Source organism: Pagrus pagrus (genome assembly GCF_965226575.1).
Source record: "Pagrus pagrus genome assembly, chromosome: 16".
Taxonomy (NCBI): domain Eukaryota; kingdom Metazoa; phylum Chordata; class Actinopteri; order Spariformes; family Sparidae; genus Pagrus; species Pagrus pagrus.
Window position 1 is genome coordinate 21,749,231 of NC_140200.1, and position 23,178 is coordinate 21,772,408.

The 23,178-nt window shown below is 39.7% G+C and overlaps 4 protein-coding genes across 4 annotated transcripts; 3 read left to right on the forward strand and 1 right to left on the reverse strand.

Moving 5' to 3' along the window:
- The first annotated feature begins 65 nt into the window (after nt 1-65).
- On the forward strand, nt 66-2,446 carry spata45 (spermatogenesis associated 45). The gene is made up of 2 exons (XM_084377109.1): nt 66-1,465; nt 2,360-2,446. The coding sequence occupies exons 1-2, from the start codon at nt 1,225-1,227 to the stop codon at nt 2,377-2,379; spliced, it is 261 nt and encodes an 86-aa protein (XP_084233235.1). The 5' UTR covers nt 66-1,224; the 3' UTR covers nt 2,380-2,446.
- tatdn3 (TatD DNase domain containing 3) lies at nt 1,487-8,691 on the reverse strand. The gene is made up of 10 exons (XM_084377103.1): nt 8,539-8,691; nt 8,205-8,237; nt 7,583-7,656; nt 6,977-7,061; nt 5,916-5,978; nt 4,881-4,990; nt 4,442-4,497; nt 4,252-4,364; nt 3,198-3,278; nt 1,487-3,092 (listed from the first exon to the last, which is right to left on the reverse strand). Exons 1-10 carry the CDS (start codon nt 8,593-8,595, stop codon nt 2,958-2,960), a joined length of 807 nt encoding a protein of 268 aa, XP_084233229.1. The 5' UTR covers nt 8,596-8,691; the 3' UTR covers nt 1,487-2,957.
- A 45-nt stretch (nt 8,692-8,736) lies between these two features.
- Nucleotides 8,737-12,396, forward strand: nsl1 (NSL1 component of MIS12 kinetochore complex). Its single transcript, XM_084377107.1, has 6 exons — nt 8,737-8,981; nt 10,055-10,127; nt 10,260-10,384; nt 10,887-10,941; nt 11,502-11,569; nt 11,648-12,396. Exons 1-6 carry the CDS (start codon nt 8,793-8,795, stop codon nt 11,894-11,896), a joined length of 759 nt encoding a protein of 252 aa, XP_084233233.1. The 5' UTR covers nt 8,737-8,792; the 3' UTR covers nt 11,897-12,396.
- Nucleotides 12,397-12,493: 97 nt separating this feature from the next.
- Nucleotides 12,494-15,684, forward strand: batf3 (basic leucine zipper transcription factor, ATF-like 3). The gene is made up of 4 exons (XM_084377108.1): nt 12,494-13,418; nt 14,024-14,128; nt 15,015-15,059; nt 15,260-15,684. The coding sequence occupies exons 1-4, from the start codon at nt 13,251-13,253 to the stop codon at nt 15,401-15,403; spliced, it is 462 nt and encodes a 153-aa protein (XP_084233234.1). The 5' UTR covers nt 12,494-13,250; the 3' UTR covers nt 15,404-15,684.
- The last annotated feature ends 7,494 nt before the right edge of the window (nt 15,685-23,178 follow it).

Below are 23,178 nucleotides of genomic sequence, written 5' to 3' on the forward strand. Positions count from 1 at the left end.
AAGAGTATTTTTGTGACCTTTCTGTGTAACCTCTCCTGTTGATATGTGTTCTGTGTAATGGGAGTGTTATTCTAACCAGATGTAATCTTGTGATTTCTACAATTGTGTGTGTTGGTTTTCTATTATAAAGGATGAGAAGAGACTGCCTCTGCCATTTTTGACATAATAGTGCTGCCAGACATGGCTTAACCCAACCTGAAAGAGTTCATGACATTCACGCCAGGATAGGAAGCCACATTTAACTTCCCTCTCTTGTTTAAAGTCTGTTGCACCATACAGAAGAAATGTGCTCTGGTAAAGTCTCCTGTGTTGATCAGAGAGAAAATCTTCCAATTTTCAAATTGGGCCACTTCATTCTGAAGGTTGGGAATGGCTGCTATAGTTAATGAGAGGAAACAAGATTAAATACTAGTCCAGTAACTTTATGCACTTGCACCTTTTGCACACTAAATCCCGCTGCTGTATGTAGGTCTGTCTCAGGAGGATCAAATAACCTCTGACTGCAGTGTTGCTTTGGTTTGAGAGGAGAGGAGTGAGGAAGGGAGCTCTCACTCTGTGTCTGTTTTCAGGTACCAAAAGGAAAAAAAATCAATTGCTGCCACTGGATCATGTGATAAATCCTGTCTCATGGTATATGAAATAATACATTCTATATTTGGCTCCATCTGGTCTTAAGTCTGTAGTTTATAAAGTAGTCGCTCATTTTGTAGGCTTATTAAAGGTGCAATGTGTTAGAATTCTAGTTTAAACATTCAAACTGAAGATTGGACCAGTAAGTAGATGAGTCTCCCGGTTGTCCCCAACAACCTCTGTAGTCTCATTGAGACACTTTTAAGACACGTAAGCGCTTTATAGTTAAATTGTGGGACATTTAATGATGTATTTTATGTCATAAAACAAAACGTGTAAATATGTTAAACCTGTGGTAACCACACACCATATTTAAGGCATTAAAGTGCAAAAATGCTAACTGAGTTCGGATGGTATAGGACCGCACTCTATAGCAAACAAAACAGGAGTAGAGTAAAAATGAACAGGACTTTTGGTCGCCGAAATTCCAACAGAGTAACTCATCCTTCCAAGCATTAAAGATCTTTGGTGGCCAGGTACCCTTCCTCAGGTGTCCTGTTGCTATGGAAACAGCAGCATCACAAACAGATACACTTTGGATAATTTATAAAAGGAAAAATACACCAAACAACAGAATATAAAGACAGAGACGGAATGTCTGGACCTGAGGAGCGGACTCTGCTGGAGCAGAACCTGCGGAGGGAGACATGGTGTCAGGTGGAGATGAACCCCCGGCAGTCCTGGGAGAGGACCGAGAGGAGACATTACCGGAGTCACCTGCGGTCCAGCCCGGTGCTCCTCACCGCTCTGACCGCCGCACCGCAGCGCAGGGCGGCCTTTAGTGAGCAGCCGCCCCCGGCCAAGCTCCCGGAGAGAAGGCACTTCGAAGAGAACTGTAAGAAATGTACTTAAATACTCTGTAATGTCTCCACGATGGTGGTGGTTTATCGCAAAGTGTGTCCATTTACAATATTTCATCTTTAAAACCTGAAACTACAACAATCCTACAAGGACTACTTAAGGTTTTTAATTATTTTATTATCATTATTTCATGCATTACTCATGATGTAACTTTAGGTCATGCTGTGATATTTATTTGGTGTCTGTATGAAAGTGATGTGACTGTATTTCTTTTTATAAACTCAGGGATGAGAGAAAGATGTTGGAAGCCAGGGTGCAAATATTAACCATGAACTAGTTGCTGCTGCATGTTAGTAATTATTAGTCATTATAAAGCACTTATTATGCATGGTAATATTCTACAACCACTACTAACTAAGAGTTTCCCCTTAATAACCTCGTAATTACTGCATATTGATAAACAGGAATTGGAGGTAAAGTAGTGGTAGTAAAACAAGAAGTCATTCTCCTTTAGTTATTACTTTCCTTTAATCAAAAGTAATAATTATGGTCTATTCTTATGTAGCAAAACACAAAACTAAGTGTTAATGGTGTCCAAATAACTTTAAATTAAGTCTTTATAACTCAGAATACAAATAATACATTAGTAGTTTCACACTTATTTATTAAACCTTTATTTTACCTGGAATATTCCAACTTTTAGAGATTAGAAATATCTTTTACAAGGGAGTCCTGACCAAGAGAGCAGCATATAGAGTTTAACACGAAGGAACAGACAACAAAGTAAAAAAAAACAAGATAAAATTTCACAGCAGAAAAAAGCAATGGATGATCTGATTGTCTTGGTTCATGTCCTAAAACAGTAGGAATCTCTTCAAAATGTTCGATCAACCACTTCACCCCCTCCTCCTGTTTTCCTCTCTTCCAGATAAATCACACCTGGTGTAGACGGCTGCAGTCTGATGTGACCCCACAATCACAAACAGGATCCAGCTATCATCACACACGAGTGTTGATCTCTGCCTTGTCTTTGTGAATGTTCCCGTCTGACTCGATAAATAAACCAGTGTGTTTGTCGCCTGTGGATTAAAGTTGCTCTGTGAGTCCGAAACTTTGGTCCAGAGTGAAATATCTCAGCCCTGTGTCGCAATTGCCGCGACACCTGGCAGCCGGTCATGCTCGGGGAATACATTTTGAGAAAATATGAATTCTTGACTTTTCATGTCGAGTCAACAGCAGGTCAAAAGTTCCACTTGTGAAACACTTAATTTCATTAAATACCTCAAAAACAAACGACTAAAGTCCTGTCAGCCCTGTCTGTACATTGAGCTAAATGCTATCACAGCATGCTAACATGCGTTCTTTACCAACATTGTGCATTATATGCTCACGCTGCTTGTTAGCGTGCTAAATTTCTGATGCTAAATAGAGCTGAGTATGATAAGCAGACTCCGTTTAACGTTTCCTCTGGCGCCACCTTCAGGTCAAACCTCTCATCTCAGAAACTTGTGTGTTGTACCTGAGTATTAGCGCCTGTTAGCTTTGGGGAAAAGTCTATAAGCATTTTGTGCGGTGACGAGCTGAACGGTTTGTGGCGACAGACCTTTGACCTTAGCGATGTGCCGGCAGGACAGAACGATGTTACTGGGCTCATTCCTCACCTGGGGGACAGGAAGAGACAGGAGGAGATTAAAAACATCTGCAGAGGAGATACAGCTGTGTCGAAGTGTCTGGATAACAATGAACTTTGATTATTTGAAACTTACATGCTTGTCAAGCCCCAGCGCAGGAGAGTCGGTCTCAAGACAGATGTGTTCCAGCGGGATCCTCTGGATCAGTTTGTCTCTCTGTGTGACAGTATTAAAATTAACTCTGTCACACTGTTATCCTCTTTATGAGACTGATTGAGTCAGGACAGAAGATTCTAGTGTTGGTAGGTGCACTGTAGACATCTAAAGCTTAGACATTATTATCAACGTAGTGTGCTCAGACAATTAACCATTAAAGGTTATTAGTGTAGCAAAATTCATCTGGTCACCATCGGTGTGTAAGTGTAAGTAATTAATACATGTTTAAGAGTTTTTATACGAAAGTGAGTTTGATTCAAAAAGTAGCAAGAATGCTTTCATCGCACCTTGGCGACAGTTTTTCCCTCTTAAAGTGTGTCTGTATTTTCACTGTTGCTTGCTTACTTTGAGTGAAAATAATGTGCCAGAGCAAATCAAAAAGCATCAAAGTAGAGCTTTAATTTGTGAAAAATATTGTGGAGGAGGATCCTCTAGACTCCCCCCCGAGCTGAGCCTCCAATGTCCTCAAACCAGAGAAACGCCCCTGGACATCCACAGTTTGTACAATAACACCTGAGTTGCATGATTTTTTTTTTACCCATAGTGCATCATGTGTCGGTGAGAACATACAGTACAGCGTCTGTATCTTTTATATGTCTGCAGGTGAGCCAAAGTTCAGTTCAAGTTTTATGGATTTAGCAAAAATGCAGACAAATGCAACAGCTGATCGTTCACATCGGATCAAAGATTATGTGTTTGATGATGTTTGCACTTATTTGGTCGCATTCACAAATAATAACTTCAGTCGTTGGCTTGAGCATACAATATGTTCCCTGAGGAATTACCCCAACTATATAATGATAAATGCTATGAGGTAAACGTAACCATAAAGTGTATCCTAGTGCTGATGATGGACCGAGTTAAGTTTATGATGGACCAAAGGCTCAAAATGACTTCATGGCTTGTAAAATATATCATCTGAACGTGTGTTTTCTTTTCATCACATTCATAAAAAGTGTGAGTTCACACCTACCTGTTGGTTCCTGCACACAGCAGGTGGGAAGGAGAAGAGGTAACCGGCCCTCACACCCTCCAGAGCTACAGACGGCTTCCCCGCAAAGTTATGAAGCAGAGCTCGACTGACACCTGGCGGAGAAGAAAAAAAGTCGTACATGTTCTGATGACATGTAAATGTAAATGGCAAAATGCAGCCGGACACCCACCTTGCTCCCTCATGGTCGCTATGGTGACCTTGGCAGCTGATCGTGAGTGGACGTTCCTGTGCAGAAAGCAGGAAGTACAAAGAGTCATCACCGGCGTCAGGAGACAACTGACGGATTTTCACATGTAGTTTATTTTGATCTTCCTGTCTGCTGTCAGTCATGACCTCATTCATACTTCCTGGTCAGTGACTTGTGTATAATCACTTACTCTAATGGAAATGAGTCTGCCGAGTGGTGGCAGCACATTGTCTGATCATATGCTTCTATGCAAACCAGGTTCAAATGAAGTCAAAGTAGCTTCCTGGTTCAGCAGCAGGACTGGGTGTGTGTGGCTGTTTGGAATCATCTCTCTTCTAGTCTTATGTGTTATACTGTAGTTAAGAGCTCAGTAACCTGCAGCTACAGTTGAACTGTATATTGTTTATTCTGTGCAGCTCACACAGGCAGATCCAGCTCTGTGGCGATGTTGAGTTGTTTAATAAAGACGTTCATCTGGTCGTCTCTGTCCTCCTGAGTGGGAGCACACCACGGCGTGAAGTCCAAACCAATCTGGAAACAAAAGTGGTACGAGATATTATAACCTTATTAAGATGACACGGTGCTTACAGATGTATAGATGCACTATAATGTGTTCAGCGCAGCAGAAGCAGAGGGAGGACCGGACTGTTCTTCCAGCCTGATCCATAAAAACAACAGTGATGGAAACAACAGTGTGGGACTGTTGACTTATCTCTGTGACGCCTGAAATCTGCTCCGACAAACACACACATTCCTCACACACACTGTATCTACAGCATTAGAGACACCAAGTACTGTGTGTGTGTGTGTGTGTGTGTGTGTGTGTGTGTGTGTGTGTGTGTGTGTGTGTGTGTCACTGATAAAATGATCGAGGGCCTTCGGTGATGTGGAGCAGAGGGTCAGGTGATGAGGGAGAGATACAGGCTGTCTGCTGTGTGTGTTGGCCTTCATTCTGTGTGTAATCTGTGTATTCATGTTTTGGTTTGACAATCCAATAGCGTGCCCAAGGTTGGCATCAAGCAATCTGCAGCCAGACATGTTTGGATGTATCCCGTCAGGCGTAAAGCGATCCTTGCAGTTCCAAAAAATGTTGATTTTGTCAATAAACTTCACCCCATGAGAGACATGCTGACGCCGACCATGTGAGGACCAATAACCAGTTTTCAAGATTGACACTGAGGACATTTTGTCCTGTTCTCTCTCCTCTGAAGGGCTGTTTGAGGGTTAAGACTCGGTTTTAAGGTTAAGATTAGAGGAAGGTTTAAGTTAAAGTGACAGTCAGAGGGCTGCGGGGTGTGTTGTATTAATCCTATTGTGGAATTAGACAAAGGTAGGATCTTAGTTTAAGAGGAGAGTATGAGGTGATCTGAAGTTGGTTAAGGTTTGGGTAATGGGCTGGGTGTGTGTGTGTGTGTGTGTGTGTGTGTGTGTGTGTGTGTGTGTGTGAGCAGTCTACCTCTCCAACAGCGACGAGGTGTTCTCTGTGTTTGTAGAACTCTGGCAGGGCAGCGTCAAGGTCCTGTGGAAAATGCGTCTTCATTAAGAGCTGAGAGAAGGATTCAGTTTAATGTAAACACCAAGATCTGTTTGTGATTTAATCCAACAGCAGCTATTTAACCATGAACACATGTTGTCGTATGTGGAAATCAGTAAATCAGTAAATGGTTCTGCAGAAAAAAACAGTGAATTTATCTTGTTATAATAAACATTAAACACTGGGAGCTAAATCTATTTTTAACAGGACGATTAGCATCTTAAAGGAAACTCAACTCTCCATTTCTTGTTTTAGTTTAGTTTGATGAAAAATGAAGTGAAGCTACATTAAACTTCTGGGATGCATAGAGACATAAAAATCAGAGCGGAAATCATTTTTTTCCTAAATATTCTGGGTATTTCAGGTGGAAATGAGTAAAAACAACGATCTGTTGTCTTTGTCTGTCTTTGTGCTCATTACATCCACAAACTTTTAAGGACTTTTCTGCTGGTAGCCCGACCAGTCAGAAGTATTAAAACTTCAGGAGTTAATCCTGGCTCAGCTGACCTGCTTCAACAAAATATCAAGCAATTGGAAATGATTACATTTGAGCTTGCTGCCAAATGAACCCAGATGGATTATTGAGCTTATAAAATGAGACTTGATGCTCTGAAGATTCACACGTTTCTTTACAATTTCATGTTAAACTAAAACAAGAGGATCAACTTTCCACTTGGTGTCAGATTTCCAAGAAGAAGTTTGTCTTTAAGGGAAACAGTTCACTATTTCTACAACCTCAAACCCCAGGTATCTGTTCTAATAATCAAACTACTGTGTAAGAATTCTTGTATACATTCTTGTACTGTGAAGAATAACATAATGGAAATAATAAATACACTTTAATCTCCTCCAGAGGCCTCTGAAACACACCCACTTTCTGTTTTTCCTCACCCGGACCCCCGCTGAGCTGAGCTGCTCATTTTCTCAGAATCAATAAAGTCAAATAATCAAAAGATGGAAGCGGCGCAGACTTGTTTAAATACCAGAGGCTTCACGCTGCGCTGCTCGGAGCCCCCGCCGCCCTGCAGGGGATGGATACCGAAACATGGAGCCACCAGATCTGGATAACTGTGAGAGAAGAATTCATCAGGAACACCCTGAATAATAAATACGATGCTGTCCAGCTGAGAGCAGATGTACGGGTCAATGCAAACATTCTTATCTTTACATTGTGTAACTGCAAGTACGTTTACACAACGTTTTCCCTCACCGTCGGCACAGTCTGGAGGTTCTGGGACTTCAAAGATTCTTTTCACAAACTGATAAGCTGATATTATCGTTTGTAATGAAAAAAATAATATTACATCTGATACTATTTTAACTGAGAGATGAGATGAGACTATTTTAACTAGTCATCTGAGAATTCTTTACCCTACTGTATTTGTAATTTGCCTCTTTTTTATTATATTTTTATAAATTCTCAACATTATCAAAACATATTTATAAAAGAAACAAAATCTCTGCCAAAGTCTTGTTTTTATGCATGTACTGCAGCAGCCCTTCCTGCATTCTCTATAAGAAAGCACGCTGTTATGAGACAGATAGTTTGTATCTCAGGACTGGTTACATAACACTGAAGACATACAGACCGTTCCTGCAGCTGCAGAACTCTGGCAAACTCTCCGACCTCTTCTGTAACTGCAACCAGAGTCTGTACCCCGGCCTGCATACACAAAGACACCGTTGATACACACCTTTTCCTCTTTTTCTTCAGAGTTAAGGTCAGCCTAGTTACATACTCATCATAACACTGTAATGATATTAATGTCTTGTTTCACAATCTGTTCTGTGAGCAACCATGACATATAAACCTGTATACCGGTCCGTCCAACAACAACGTTTAGTTTACTGTAGTTCTGAACTGTAGTTCAATTCAGTGTGACACAGGTCTAAGTGCTGTATCGTAGACAAGTGGACATGTTCTAGTTTCTTGAAGACATTTCACCTCTCATCCAAGAGGCTTCCTCAGTTCTAACTAATTGGAGGGGAGCTGCAGAAACTCAGAGCTCAGTGTGTCCTTAACGACTCTGTAAGGACACTCCCACACAGAGTTTAAAAGCCTGCAACTCCCCTCTACCATTACCATGACCTGGATAACTGAGAACCTTCATCAACAGTGTAACACAGTATGCCCCTTTCAAACTGCTCTCATGAGGCACTGAAAGTAGCAGCCTGTGTTATTTGTCTTCCACAGATGATCTGATAACTGACCTCTGTGGTCCTCTGGATCACATCCTCCAGATCCTGCAAAGAAGAAACAGTTTATTGATTTGACAGCTCAGTGACAAGACACAGAAGTGGAATAAAGAAAGGCCAGCTCAGAAAATCTGTAGCTAAACTGTGCTGAGACTGTAAATGATAACAGTGTTTGTAATATGAAATATATTTGTTGTACATACAGATTATCTAATTAAGCATGAATATTTGTGATATCAATGCGCACTATATTTACTTTAAAGTAGTTTACCACTGATGTTACGAGGGGCAAATACTTTTGAATACGACTTTTAGCATATTAATGTTGTTTAGTCACGTTAGTTCCTACCTCTTCGAACTCACGGGCAGATATATGACAGTGAGAGTCAACGAAGCCATATTCCATTGAAAATCAAAATAATAAGAGCTTAGAGCAGTAAAAACATTGAAAAACTGACAGTTTTGTCGCTCAAAACTCGGCTAACAGCTGGGCGGAACAACGTCTGCGTATTGTTCCGGGGGTTCTTTTTGCAGTCGGACCAGGAAGTTATCTTCAATTCCGGTCTGCGTCATGAAAAAATATAAACAAAGTTGGCGGTAAAGATGGAGCCGGTAGAGAGTGAACCTTTACCCAGCGATGAATCAAATAAGGAATACAGAGTACAAGTAACGTCAAAGAAAAAAGTAATGGAGCAGGTTAAAAAGTATAAAGACGTTTTGAAGACAGCACTCGACAGACAGCCGGAAGTTGCAGAGGAGACGAAGCGAGTTTTACTGCAGGAGCTGCTGGCGGTGGGTCTGACTCAATATAAACACCTTAGAGTTACTAACTGTATATTAAGATACATAACAGGTTAGCAGTTCCTGTCAAATATCAAAAGACCACTGAGCCTTGCTTTATTATGGCTCTTTGTGAGTGTTCGTGCTAAGAGCTGTCTTTCCGTGGCTTCAAGTATTGCACACCAAACCCCATTTGAAAAATCTAAATTTTGAAGTTTGCTTTGCTGTTAACATTCATACCGCCAGCAAATACACTATACAGTTACTTTTAATATTGTTTTTAGATCAGCTGGTAATTTCGGGTTAAAGATGATAGAGGGCAGCACTTTTATTGAAGTAAAACCTCAACTTTGAAAATGTGTCATCCAGCTCGTTATCACACACACACACACACACACACACACGCCAATAAGAGTTCAAGTTTAAGGTTGTGATAATCAGTTAATCAATCGAGTGACTTTTTAGGCTAAATATTCTCTAATTCTAGCCTCTTCTGTGCGAATTTCTTGCTTTCCTCTGTCTCGATAGTGATGGTAAACTGCATTTCTCAGAGCTGCAATGATTAATCAGTTAATCGATTAATTGCCAACTACTGAATCACCTGCCAACTATTTTGATAATAAATTAATCTGATTGATCAAAGTTCAAATTATTTTTAAATGTGAATATTGTTGGTTTTCTTCCCTCATCTGTGACAGTAAACTGAATATCTTCCAGTTTTGGACAAGACTTCATCTTGGGCTTCTGGAAACACTGATCAATGTTTTTCACCTTTTTCTGACATAATATTGACAAACAACTTATCGCTTAGTCGAGAAAATAACTGTCAGACTAATTGACAATTAAATAATTGCATTGCAGCCCTAGAGTATCTTTGATGACATTGCATTTAGCTTCTGGGCAAAATGATCAGTAGATTGATCTGGAATAAAACAAATGCCTGGTTGCATCTTCAAACATGCAGCACTAGAGATACTAAGATACAGTTAAAAATATATTGCAGACACTTTGTTTAATGTGACCTGCTAATGGCTGTATTGTCTGCTGAAACTGTTCAGTAATGAGAAGTATTTGTATCTGTGCAGAACTTTGAGGCGGCTGTTCAGGACAACGTGTTGGTGAATGGACAACCGTGGGAGGAGGCAGCTGATGATGAAGGTGATTTGCTGTCATACTCTATAAAATGTGTTTTAACAGCTTAAATTCTTAATCAGTGTAAAGTGTTGTACTAAATTCATATCGTCTGTCTCTGTTTCTCTCTTCCTTTCTCTCCACTAACATCCTGTGCAGATGATGTTGATCTGGACAGCCTGCTGGATGACACCATTGTCGAGGCCACCAGGAGGCGCCGTGCCTTTCCAAAAAAGATCCTGCCCCATGTGGTCCACTCTCTCAAAGCTGAGCGTAAAATCATGGTGGGTGTCACAGTAGCACTGTCCTTATTTAGTTCTGATACCTGTACTGTGAAATGTGTTTGGTCTGAAACAGCCCAGTTTAATGGGAAAAAAACACAGCTGAATGGGAGGAAAATGGCACTGTATAGACAGTAAAGCACGTTTAATGTTAGGAAACAGATATCCATCATTCCACAGAATGATGTTCAGTTTGATAAAAGACTGTTAAGGTTAATTTTACACATATTGTGGATTCATATTTGGTATTAATTTCTGAAAAGATTACCTTAATTTTCAAAATATTGACTTTCCATGAATGTTAAGTAAGAAAACCTTTAAATGTATTTGGTTAATTCAGGTTAAATGACTTTTCCATGACTGGAAATCTGTTTAGTTGAAGTGAAAAACATCTAAATGCACAAAGAGAAAATAGCAGTTGAAACAGACAGAAGATAAACTGCAGCATGCAGCGCTGATGTGTCCTGTGTCCACTTTTCTGACACCTGCTGTGTTTTTTGTACAGGGGCTGTATGAGCAGGCAGTCAAACCTCAAGAGGTGCTCAAAGATCCGGATCAAGGTTGTTACCTCTAATCACTTACACACACATGTAAACACATTTTTATTTGTGTGTTTCTGGTGTTTTCATGTTATGAGTAGATACTTGAGCAGTGATTTACAGTGAAGTCTTTGTTCTGTTGAAGCTGTCATAATTTGTGTCAGTGTTGGTAATACTTCTCTCTGGTTAAAGCAATATTTTGAATACGGTTTACTCGCTCCTATGGTTACATATATATACGTTAGGTATATACTGGACATTTGCTTCCTGTTTGATACTCAGGAAGAACTACTTCTCTTTAAGATGGACATTTGAAAGTTTCACCCCTCTGAACTGAAACACAGAGTGCTTTTTGTTCACCTGAGAGTTTCAGCAGACTGTGGTTAAAAATAGAGCAGCTGGTTATGGAAACATCATGATCAATGTTACAATGACAAAACCAAATTCCCCTTCTCATAAAACATGTACCTTGACACGCTGTAGCCAGCACTTGTACAGTGAAATACTGTGCTATTTGCAGCCCTCTTATTGCTATAAAACATTTCCTAACCTAACAGCTGTTGTTGCATGTGTTTCACCAGAGAGCATCATGAACGATTTGTCAGCAGCAGCTCCTGGGATGGTGAAACAGGCCATCCAGGTCATAAAGGTAACACACACATTACAAATGTGCATTTTCTAGATGGATATAAATTGATGCTTTATTTACACAGCTTTTTTTCTGCAGTCTATCAACACTCTGCAGAAACAAGCTGAAGGCCTCTGTGAGATCCTCAACATGAAATCCAGTCAGGCCACTCTGGAGATCCACAGAGAAGTGTTCGGGTCCAACGGCCAATCAGACGCTCCCCTGCCTCCTGTGAGCGGAGCTTCGAGGAACCGGCAGCCAATCAAGAGAGCCGTAGAGGAAGCAGCAGCCGCTAATGGCTATGTGCCTCTCAGTAAGAAACCTGCGGTAGAGGACGAGCCGGAGTGACACTTCCTGCTAATACAGAACAGTGGAGATGATGGGATGTCATGGACTGATGTTTTATTTCTGCACAGTTATGTTTCAAGAAAAGACAATGGATAAAAATGACTCTTGAGGTTTTTTCATTTTAAACATAAAGATTTTTCTAACACGTGTAGTAAAGCTAACCTGTAGTGGTATTTATCCATCTGGATTGTTTTGTTGTGAGTTTAAGACATTCTGGTGCTCACAGCGCCACAAAAACAATTTGAAAAACTCAACAGCAATGTCTCTTTCCAGAAATCTTGACCCAGTTACTTAAGATAATCCATGGACCTTGTTAAGAGCAGTTTCATGAAGGTTCATGTTTGTCATTTCATGGTCACTTTAAGAACCTGTAAAGACATGTACCAACAATATAATGTTTTTTTCTGTCTGTCCTGTACCCTTTTTAAAAGATATGGCAATATTGTACATTTTTTCTTCTCGTCAACGAATTCTATAAAATAACCAAACGCAACAATGCATCACTCCGTCTCTCAGAACTCAGTCACCAGAATAAGTGTTAGCTAAGTACGTTTCTGCAAAACCACAGATAAGTCAAAATGGAATATTTCTTTATGTTTCAACTTTACATTTGTTTAGGTTGAATTTTCTATTTCTCTTGTCAAAACACTGTGCTTATGTTAGGTGGTTAGGTTTAGGCACAAAAAACACTTGGTAAGGGTTAGGAAAACATCATGGTTTAGCTTAAAATACTTGTTTTGGTCGGCACCATCACGGATGGTGACGGTCCGACTTCCTGTAAAAAAACAGCGGGTTTCTGTGGCCACAAACAGCTGAAAATGTCTCCAGGTGCCCTCAAAAATATCCAGTAATGTGACTCCAGCTGTAGTCAGCTTTTTGGCAGCCATGTTGGCTGTAATAACGCCACTACCTTACCTCGGCCTCCTAATGTGAAAGTCAGCCAATTAGCATTTAATGTTTGGTACAAATGTCAACCTTGGACATATCCGTGGTTTGCACAAATGTTAACTGTTGTTAACATTATATACTGGCAACTGGGCTGGTCACTCTCAGCCCAAGCTCATTTGTTCTTACTGAAGATGTTAATCAAACAGGAGGAAAATAGTGAGATACTAGTCTACTTTTAGCCACGTGTTGCTGTACAGTAGGTGGTGTATGTGTGGCTCAATCAAACCAACTGTCAGTCCATAAATACTTTGCTCACCTGTGGCCCCTCACAGTCATATGACTTACAGTTTGTGAACTGCCCTCGCTGCTTCTTCTAAAACGGCAGCGAAATTGAAAAATGAAAAGGAAGCTGAAGTGAAACTGCTGCCTGTTTTCTGTCTGGTTTATTTTAACCTCACTGGACTCGATGCCCAGTCTACAAATAACACTTTTTATTATCAGACAGTCGGCGTGCAGGACATTCTCCTGTTGTTCTAATTTTAATGCACCCTTTGAAAACCCTGTGATGTCAGACTGTGATTCTTCCTGCCATTCTCACCAGAAGGACTTAAACCACATCTGTGAAGGATGTGAGGTAAGATCAGATTAACACGCTGTGTATTTATGTTCTCATTAGCTTATCATCTTGAAAAACAAGTATTTTTATCTGATGCAGCCTGATCCCTGCTCCAAAGGGAGGTCAAAGGTCAAGCCTCTGCTAGTAAACATGAGGGTTAGAAATGACGTGGTTGTGCAGTGCACAAGTGCAATCTCTGCAGTCAGCCTTGTCCTCAAAATCAAGATTGTGTGTGACAGAGAGGAGAATGCTGACAAATTATGGTCTGTGTTTGCTCAGATTTAATGTTGAGATTTGAAAATCCAGTTGCAATGAAGCAAACAAAACCTAGTCAAGAATATATTGTTGGAATAAAACTAAACTCTAAAATGTAGTTTTATGATAGAATGAATAAAAGATTCAGGTTTCATGTAAAGGGTGTGTGGAGTCATGTTTTTCTACATTTTCTACTCACGGTGTGAGGACCGAAAACTTTGTGGGGACCAAAATTCTGGTCCCCACAATGCTGTGAAATGTCAGAGATGATGTCCCAACAAAATGACTTGTAGATGCTCCCCTGACGTACCTGCTGTCTCTTAAAAAAATCCACAAAAATAGATTATGTGTGTGTTTGTATGTGTCAGGGCTCAGATGACGGAGACAGGAGGCTGAAGAGGCGAGAGAAGAACAGAGTAGCAGCCCAGAAAAGCCGGAAGAGACAAACACAGAGAGCTGACCTTCTGCATGAGGTGTGTGTGCATGTGTGTGTGTGTTTACCTGTCCATGCTCTTGCACTTCCACCTTTTTAAATACCAATTGTAGACCCTAGTGAGGACATTTCTTCTGTTCCTCACAGCTTCAAACGGCTGTTTGAGAGCTAAGACTTGGTTATACGGTTAAGGTTAGAATTCGGTTTGGGTTAATAGAGAACTCCAGCTATTCATGACTGCACTACCATAAATTTGGGGCACTCAAAGAGTAAAGATCAAAATCAAGCTGTGGAGGCAAAGACACGTTGTTTGATGAGGTTCCAATTGTTAAGGCTCAGTTATGCTCAACGTGAGGTACTCGGTACTACCTCACTTTACGTTCATTTCGTCTGTATTTCTGCAGTGTTGCAGCGCAACCAATAGTTCAAGCGAGACGTGACCACAGGACAAGAGGAAGAAGTTTTAAAAATGGCGTACCTTTTTGAGGAGAGGTTATGTGAGTCGGTGAGAAGTTTCAAACATCTGGATGATCTTACTTCAGTCGGGCACAGAGACAAACAGCTACTACCGACTGATTTGACTGAGTTGAGCCCTCTACTGATTGTATTGCTTAACATCCAGGCCGATGTGAAGGACGCATGGAAGCCTGTGGGAAGTGACGGTTATATTGTTTGAAGTGGATGTATCTATTGTCTCAACCACAATAAAAGACAACCCAGACGGTATTATTCGGGGACTGCAGAAGACATACAACTGTTTTCACTTCATGATTAGTAGTTCAATTTTAGATTTGAAATGAAATCAAGTAAATCTGCACCTAATGTAAAAGAATCAAAAACTCAAAGTCTAAACCTTCCTCTCTTTCATCAATTCTGCCTCTTCCTGCTCACTTCTTCCATCTCTTCTTCTCTCCTTCCTCTTCCAGGCCTGTGAGCTGTTGGAGCAGAGGAACAGGAAGCTGAAAAGAGAGGTACCGTACCTCAAACTCTATTTATCTTGGATATAATTTGTCTCTGCTGGGATTAGATCACACATCGCCATGTCTTCCCTCTGCGTTCTTCTGTGATCAAAAGTGTACACTTTCAAAGTGGTTTGATTTAAAGCAAAAATAAATCTACACAGAAATCACAGTAATATAGATTAAATCTTGCTTGTTGGTTTTGTCCTCAGGTAGACTCTCTGTCTGAGGAGCAGCGGCGGCTGACTGAAGCTCTCAGGGCCCACGAGCCCTTCTGTCCCATCATGCACTGCTCCTTTGCCTCCTCCACCTCGTCCAGCCAGCAGCCCGACAGCATGGCGGCCCGCTCTGTCTGAGGAGAGAAGAAATGTTTCTGACCACAGTCCAGTCTAACTTCTGAAGCTCCTCACTATGTAATGCACCAGTGAACCCCTAGGTGGCGCTGTTGACCATGATGAGAGCTAAAGCGGTGATGCAACAGGTGTGAGGTGCTGCTGAACTGTATTCACAGTGAAGAGCGTCCTCTGGTGGTTGCACCTCATACACAACAGCTCCGGTCCATGATGTGAATACAGTGACAGGTTTATTATTGTTTTTCTCTGCTGTATGAGTGCATGACTTTCTAATCGCAACTGTAACAAAGAACCAAAGAGATATTTTCCTAAAAATAAAAATAAAACAAATGTCAAACAGTTGTGTGTGATGTGTTAATGTCAGGAGAGAAATGTGTTCAATTAGATTCAATTAAAATATATTTAAAGTATTTCCACAGTGTGGTAACACTAATTTTACTTAAACTGGCATTAGACCAGTTTTCTGCTTCAAGTTATCAGAAAATCATCATCCAGTCACTTGCGGATGTGCTAGTGAACTGCAACTAGTGAAGTTGTTGGTCTCTTCGTCATCTACTGATCCAGTACCTGCCTTAAACTGTTTTTTGATTGGGCGCGACTGCTGTGTATTGTGTGCCGCTTTAAAAGGTCCTATTTGTCAGAAAAGTTGCTTTTTGAGTCTCATTCCCAACCCATCAAAGACTGACGCTTTGCTCCCGACCTACCGTCCCAAAGCAGTATTGACATATTCCACTAATAAACATTAGATTACATTACATTAGAGCAGACGTTATAATATTTTGATGAAATCTTTAAATTTATTGTGAGTAAAATTTGGGTTAACAATCATTTCACTGTGAACAATTAATTAAATGCTTCATTAACCATCTATTTAAGGTCCTATTTGTGAGAAAAGTTGATTTTTAAGTTTCACTCCCAACTCGTCAAAAATGGACACATCTTTATATTTCATTGACCAATGCGTACAAAACCACAAGAAGTTTCAAGATGGTTTCCTCTAAAACCACAGTGATTAATAGAACATTGTAGTAACTGATGAATGAAACCTGCAAAGCCCTCAAGTGTTTCCTGTCATTCTACACATGTTTCGCTGACATTGATGATTATGTTGCAAAAAAAAAAAACGTCTTCTGGGATATGACCTCATTTTACCAAAGCTCTTGAGGTCATCTGAAGTTGCAGACATGTCAGTATGGAAGCATAGACACTGTGTCACCTCCATCAGAGCAGAAACCTGTGGGTTTTTTTTAAATTTGAGAACACTCACTGAAAGTAACACTTCCCTAATTTCACCACGATCGCATCAAATGTAATGCGCTCAGCAGTTCTCTTTCATTTTTCCTTCCTCTTCCACGCTGAGGTGAATGAAAAGTTAATCTTGATGTACAGGATGCTGACGCAAACCAACTGAAGTGGAACTGAAGCATTTCACTGCTCCAGACTTCTGGGAAACGGCCCTGATGATTATTCCTTTAAAGCCTTTTTATGAATTCTTGGAAGAAATTTAAAAAAGGAATAATAGATGGAGGGAAGAGCGCTGTTACAATGCTTCAGTGTGGGATGAACAGATGGTGTTTGGATGGAGACACACCTACAAATAGATCATGAATAAATTCTAAGAATCTGAATAAATTAATAGTAATGATAAATAATTGTTGTTTAATGTGATACAGAAAATCACCCTGTTGTAAAATAATCTTCGCACACAACTTCTTCTTCTTCTATGTGTGGTTATAAAACTGGACATATGTGTCAAAATGTTTTGAGGAAACAGCAAAAGAGAAGCAAAAACAGCCTACAAAGACAATATTATTTAATAAAGATGCTTTTTGGGGGCATTTTTTCCACCTTTATTACTCAGCTGAAGCAGACATGAAGCTGAGGAGGGAGAGGGGAAGCAATACTGAGATTCCATGTTGATCGGAAATTTGTACGTCCACTCACTGACCCAATTCCACTGATCAAAACCACAGCGTGCTAAAAGCATGTGGACTCCTCAGTCCTCAAACTGGAGCTACTGGTCACGGTTCTAAAATCTCATATTCACCTTATTTTATATGTTTATATGTAATCAAGTGTATTATATGTAACCATATTTATCCCACTTTAGATCTTTCTAAGCAGTAGGATTGCTACAAATAGCTGATTTCACTGAAAAGCAGCTTAATCTATGAACAGCTGCAACAAAGCAAACCATGTTTTACGTCATATTTATCCTACTTTAGCAGCAAACTTGCTTGAAAAAGCATGTTTCTCTAAAATACAGCTTAATATTTGTCCTGTGTTGTATCAGACAAGCAAGAAAACATGTCATTCCCAATTCTTGGAATAGGAAATATAGAGTCTCAATTTGGGAAATTGGAAAAAAAAACTTGTTGTACATCAGAAAGAATAATTTTCTAATGTTCAGTGATCATTTATTTGTCTTTCCACTGCACAGAATTGTACAAGAAAATACAAGTTGTTGAGATGAAAAGGAACATAAAATGTGTTCAGCTCATCCAGCGACATGGCCTCACATATGATGGTGGCGCTCACGCTCATTTTGGATCTCCTGCCACATATCTTTAGCGCTTTTACTGTTGAGTTCTCTCTCATGTCTCTGCTGACGTCTCCTCTTTGCCTCCTTGATACCAGCTTTCAGTGTCGCTCTCGCTGTGTTGTATGCTTCCTTGCACAAAAAACACTTGGTTAGGGTTAGAAAAACATCATGGTTTCGGCTGGAAATTCCTGTTTCGGTCGCCACAATTACAGCTGGAGATTACCCGACTTGTTGTGAAAAATAGTCAGTTTTGGTCGCCACTAAAACAACTGGAAATTTCTCCAGGTGTCCTCAAAAATATCCAGCAGTGTGACTCGAACTGCGGACGGCCGTTTGGCAGCCTTGCTGGCTTGTAATAATGAAAAGCAAACATAATAAGTGTTATCTGGCAACTTTTGGCCATGTTGAATACACGCCGTCATTTAATTAACTCTAAATGGTGCTGACTAAAACAGAAAGCGCCACCTTTCACAACCTGAATAGACGTATTTACTATTTAAAGACTTAGTTTCTTAATGACCAAACATGAAACCAGATTTGAGCTCATTTACTGTATTCTCATTGACTAAGCAAAGTGGAGTTGAGTCTTTTTTTTCTGTGGCTGAAGAAACTCAACTGGCCTTGTATGTCAAACTCCACCCACGCTTCTCTCCAAGTGTTTGGAGATTGTATTTGGTTTCGCTTGTCCAACACCTACGATTTCCAGAGGAAATGAGCTCAGGTCATTTTCTAAATGAGCTCTGAAAAAAACACCATGATGACGGCACAGGTCATCTGGAAACCCAGCCAATTATGCTAGGGCAGGAAGTAACTCATCACTTAGAGTAGTTCTGAGGAATATAGTGGAAAGCCTGCACAGACTCATCTACACAGTTAAATGCTGAGTAACCAGATGCACAAATCATCACACACCTGCCACCCACCACCACATACTTGTAAAACTGCCAGACATTACATATTGTAGATTTGCATCATTAGTCCTGAGCACCCACATACTGTAAATATTCACAGAGTTCTGGTTTAAACCTGATTTCAGTTCTTGGTAATTTCTTAGGTAGCAACAGTGTAACAGTGAAAACAATGAGGTTGAGATTAGATCATTGATTACACTCTGGTTGGGTTCAGACAGAGCTCTGTAGTGAGGGTGTGTTGTTTCATGAGGAAAAAACAACCTCAAGATTTTTGAAATCCTGGCTCCCACGGAAGCACCCTTCATCACTGAAACCAAAAAGAAGGTCCTTTGTATTTTTATGTCTTGGACTCTCCAAACTAAAGTTTTCTAAAAGGTTTGTTTTAGTGCCTGAGTGCTGACCAGCCCGGAGGCACCTACAGATTTAATCCAATCCACTTTAAGTTTCGTCTGAAGTGCAATCTTCAGACCTGAAAGGTGTTATTGATGACACTCAGCTACTAAATATGGCAATCTTGACCACGGTCCTGTTTTAACTTATATTTTCATATGTAATAAAGTACTTGTATTTGTCCTGTGTTGTACCAAACAAAATAGAAAATATGTCTACCAGTTATCTGGATTAGAGTCTCAATTTGGTAAATCAGTTAAAAAAAACTAAACCTTTTTCATTGTACATCAGAATATTTTTCATCCAAGGTTCAAGTTTAATTTATTTGTCATTTTACAACACAGGGTTGGACAAGTTGTTGAGATCAAAGCAAACATAAAATGTGTTTGGCTCATCCTGCAGTGTGGCCTCACACATGATGGTGGCGTTCCTGCTTTCGTAGATTTTGGATCTCCTGCCACCTATCTTTAGTGCTGTTAGTGTCGATGTCTCTCTACTTTAAGTTTTGTCAGTGCAATCTTAAGACCTTGAGGGTGTTATTGATAACATCCAGCCATTAATGTAGCATTCCATCTCTGCCCTTCCACTGCATTCACGTCACAACACCGCTGTTGTTATTGTTAACATTTCGAATGCTACCTACCGACTGTGCTGGGTGCAGACTGTACTAAGCCATTTTTATGGGGGGGGGGGGGTTTCCCACAAACTGGCAACTACCAAGACTTTTGATCACTGACTAAACGGAGATACCACGTGATGGTATGGAAGGTGTGTCAGAATTCTGACGCAGAGATAAACAAAAAAATCATTTTGGACCCAACAAACTTTTTAAAAGTATTAATTCACAATCAGAATAACATTTTAAAGGAAAAGAGATGCTTTTATTATGAACGTTTCTACAAGTTTAGTAGCTGTATTATTAAAAAAAAACGATTTGTTTACATGAAAATGTTATCAATACGACCTTTAGAAATGAAAAGTTATTAAAAATTGGACTTTTCATCAAAGGGCGTAGCTGTAACGGTGAAGCAAATTCACCATGTAACAGGAAGCTGTTGCAACTTGAACATACATTCTGCAATCTGTTTCAAACTTCACCGGCCAGAAGACATCTACACTACACGCCAATAATCAGTTATACTGTCGTCAAAGCGCCACCTACTGGCCACAAGAAATGACCGTTTCTATTCTTTGATGTACTGATCCTGTTAGCACTTTGACCAGATCTACTTCAAATTTGGTCTTAAGAGCTTGAATACCTTGATGATGCTAAACAGGAAGTTGTTCTAACTCAAGTGTGCATTGTTCAATTTGTCCAGCCACTTATATACACTAGATTTTCCCCTTATATGGTTTCACAATAAAAGTTAATGGGGTCTATCATCCTGCTTGCACGTTGACCAGATTCAAATGGAATTTAGTCTGAAGAGCGTAAAAACCTTGATGATGCCATATTACAAAGTTTGTCAGATTTCATCATACACCATCTCCGTGGAAACACATTACTCACCATGAAACAGGAAGTTGTACAAATCTTCACCGAATTTCACATATTTGATAATTGTGAAAAGAGATCTACATACAATAATATGCTCCCATTATGGGGCTGAACATGAGGATAAACATAATTCTCAGGGTTGCAAAATGATTGAAGAGGCTGCGTTCTTTTGATGCAGATCTATTGTTGATACCAATAAGTGTTGTGCCAGTTCACCTTGTACTCTCATGGATGTATCTGCCCTAAAACTAAGTCTATTCCTGGAGAGAATCAACTTAATGGGCATATATTCTTACTCTAATTCTCTTATTAACAGATAATTATTGCCACACTGAAAACAACATCATAGTGTGATCGAGAAACAAAAAATGATTGTACCTTTGTACTTTTACACTTTACCTTTAATATTCTGTCGTTTTTACACTTTGTTGTAATTTTTGAGCAATCTCTGGCACAATAATTTCCTTATTGGTGGAGTTCTTCTATCTTGTGCAAATACTTCTGCAGAAGTGGAATGAATTGTTGTGTAATTTCCCTGGAAGAGTGAGCGCAGCAGTGCCAATGTATTTCATCACCAGTCTTATCAGTAGTTTATTATTAAGAGCTCTTCCATTGAAGAGTTAATGGATGACTTTGTATGAGGCTTTGTGATGGGCGTCGTCACTGATATAATTCTCACTAAATTACAAATGATTTGAATGTTTTTTAACACATTATCTCACCGGATGTTAGAATGACATTCTCAGACAGTTGCCATGAAAGTCAATATCTTTTATAACAAGATATATATAAGATAAACAGTATATCATTATATATTAAGATAAATATTTTAAAATAAATGTTACTCTTTCAATTAATTTAAAATAGTCTTTGCAATAAACAAATAGAACAATAAAGAACAAGCCATGATTGCCAGTTGTCGGACTAATAACTTCACATCTGTAAATTAAAGTGATATTGACATTTGCACTGGATTAACTTAAACATAATCATTCTCATTGCATTCAAACAAACACAATTTGTTGATTTTTACAGTTGGGAAGCCAGTGAGGGATCGCGACCTTGTCACCGTTGCTTGCACATTTACGCAGCGCTGACCTGGAACCTGACGCATCACGGTCTGCAGCTGCACCGACTGCAGGGGACTTTTTTGATGATTGATTCTTTGGTTTCCTGACTCAAAGGACACCTGACTCAATCACTTCTTTTTCTACCTCTTACCAAAACGCATCTACAATCAGATAAGAGGAAGAATGAGGACATGAGCAGAGAACAACATACATGCTGCAAACCAGAATCATGCCAAATCGTGCAATCGACCTGCCAGTCCATTGTGTAACTTTGGCCTGTCCTACCTCTGAAAACAACACAATCATTTCTGTGTAACTGCACTGTTAATGTTGAGATAATAGCAGAAGAAACAGCAGCCATGCTGTTTAACATGGTGTGTTAAGCCTTCTCTTTGTTTCTCCTCGAAAACTGCAGCCAATGTTCAAATGTGTTCGTGTTGACCGAAACAAGTATTTTAAGCCAAAATATGTTTTCCAAACCATAACCAAGTGGTTTCATGTGTCTAAACCTAGCCAGAGCACAAGCACAGCATTGTGACAAGAGAGAAATAAAAATAACTCAGCCTATAAAGAAACATAAGCTTTTACCTTATCTGCGGTTTTGCAGAAACATGCTTTACCGACATTTATTCTACCGATTGGGTTGCTACATCATATAAGAAAAAATAAGCCAAAGGGACAGAACAAATAACGAGGTTTTATCCAACTTAGAAAACTGCAGCAAGCCCTAAAAGTAGCATGCAGTAAAAAAGCCACACAAATTTTGATGTTGTAATGTTGCAACCATAGAGGTTTCTGTTACAGAAAATACATATCTGTATGTGTTTGCATTAATAGTGAATACAATTTATGATCTTTAATAAACAGTAATTATTGATGTAATTAAAAACCTGCCCTGCCCATGGTAAACCAGTCCAAATCCTTTTCCATAAAAGCCCCCAAAACAACCAATCTGGCAACACTGAATCTGAGTTCTGGTTTGCGGCAAATTCGAGTTTTTAACTGAGTTTTTTAAATGAATAAGCTAAATGTGCTGATGATAGAAAGAGAGTGCCTGTGGTATTTTCACAAAAAACTGGAGTCTAACAGACTCAAAATGCTCTTTGATTTGATTAGCAAGGTATACGTTAATGACGATTTCCCAGAACTCTGAGACATTTTTACCACATTTCATGTTAAAATTGAGAAATCCAGAACTCTGGATGCCAAGTTTCCTCTGGTTTTAATCTGCTTTTCTTCCTCTTCAAGCAGTTTCATGTTCTTTTATTTCCCTCCCCACCCAAAGCACACCATTACTCATGTGAAATCAACCTCCTTGGACACTGTTGCAACTGATCCCTTGAATAGGTCATTTGTGCATTGGCTCA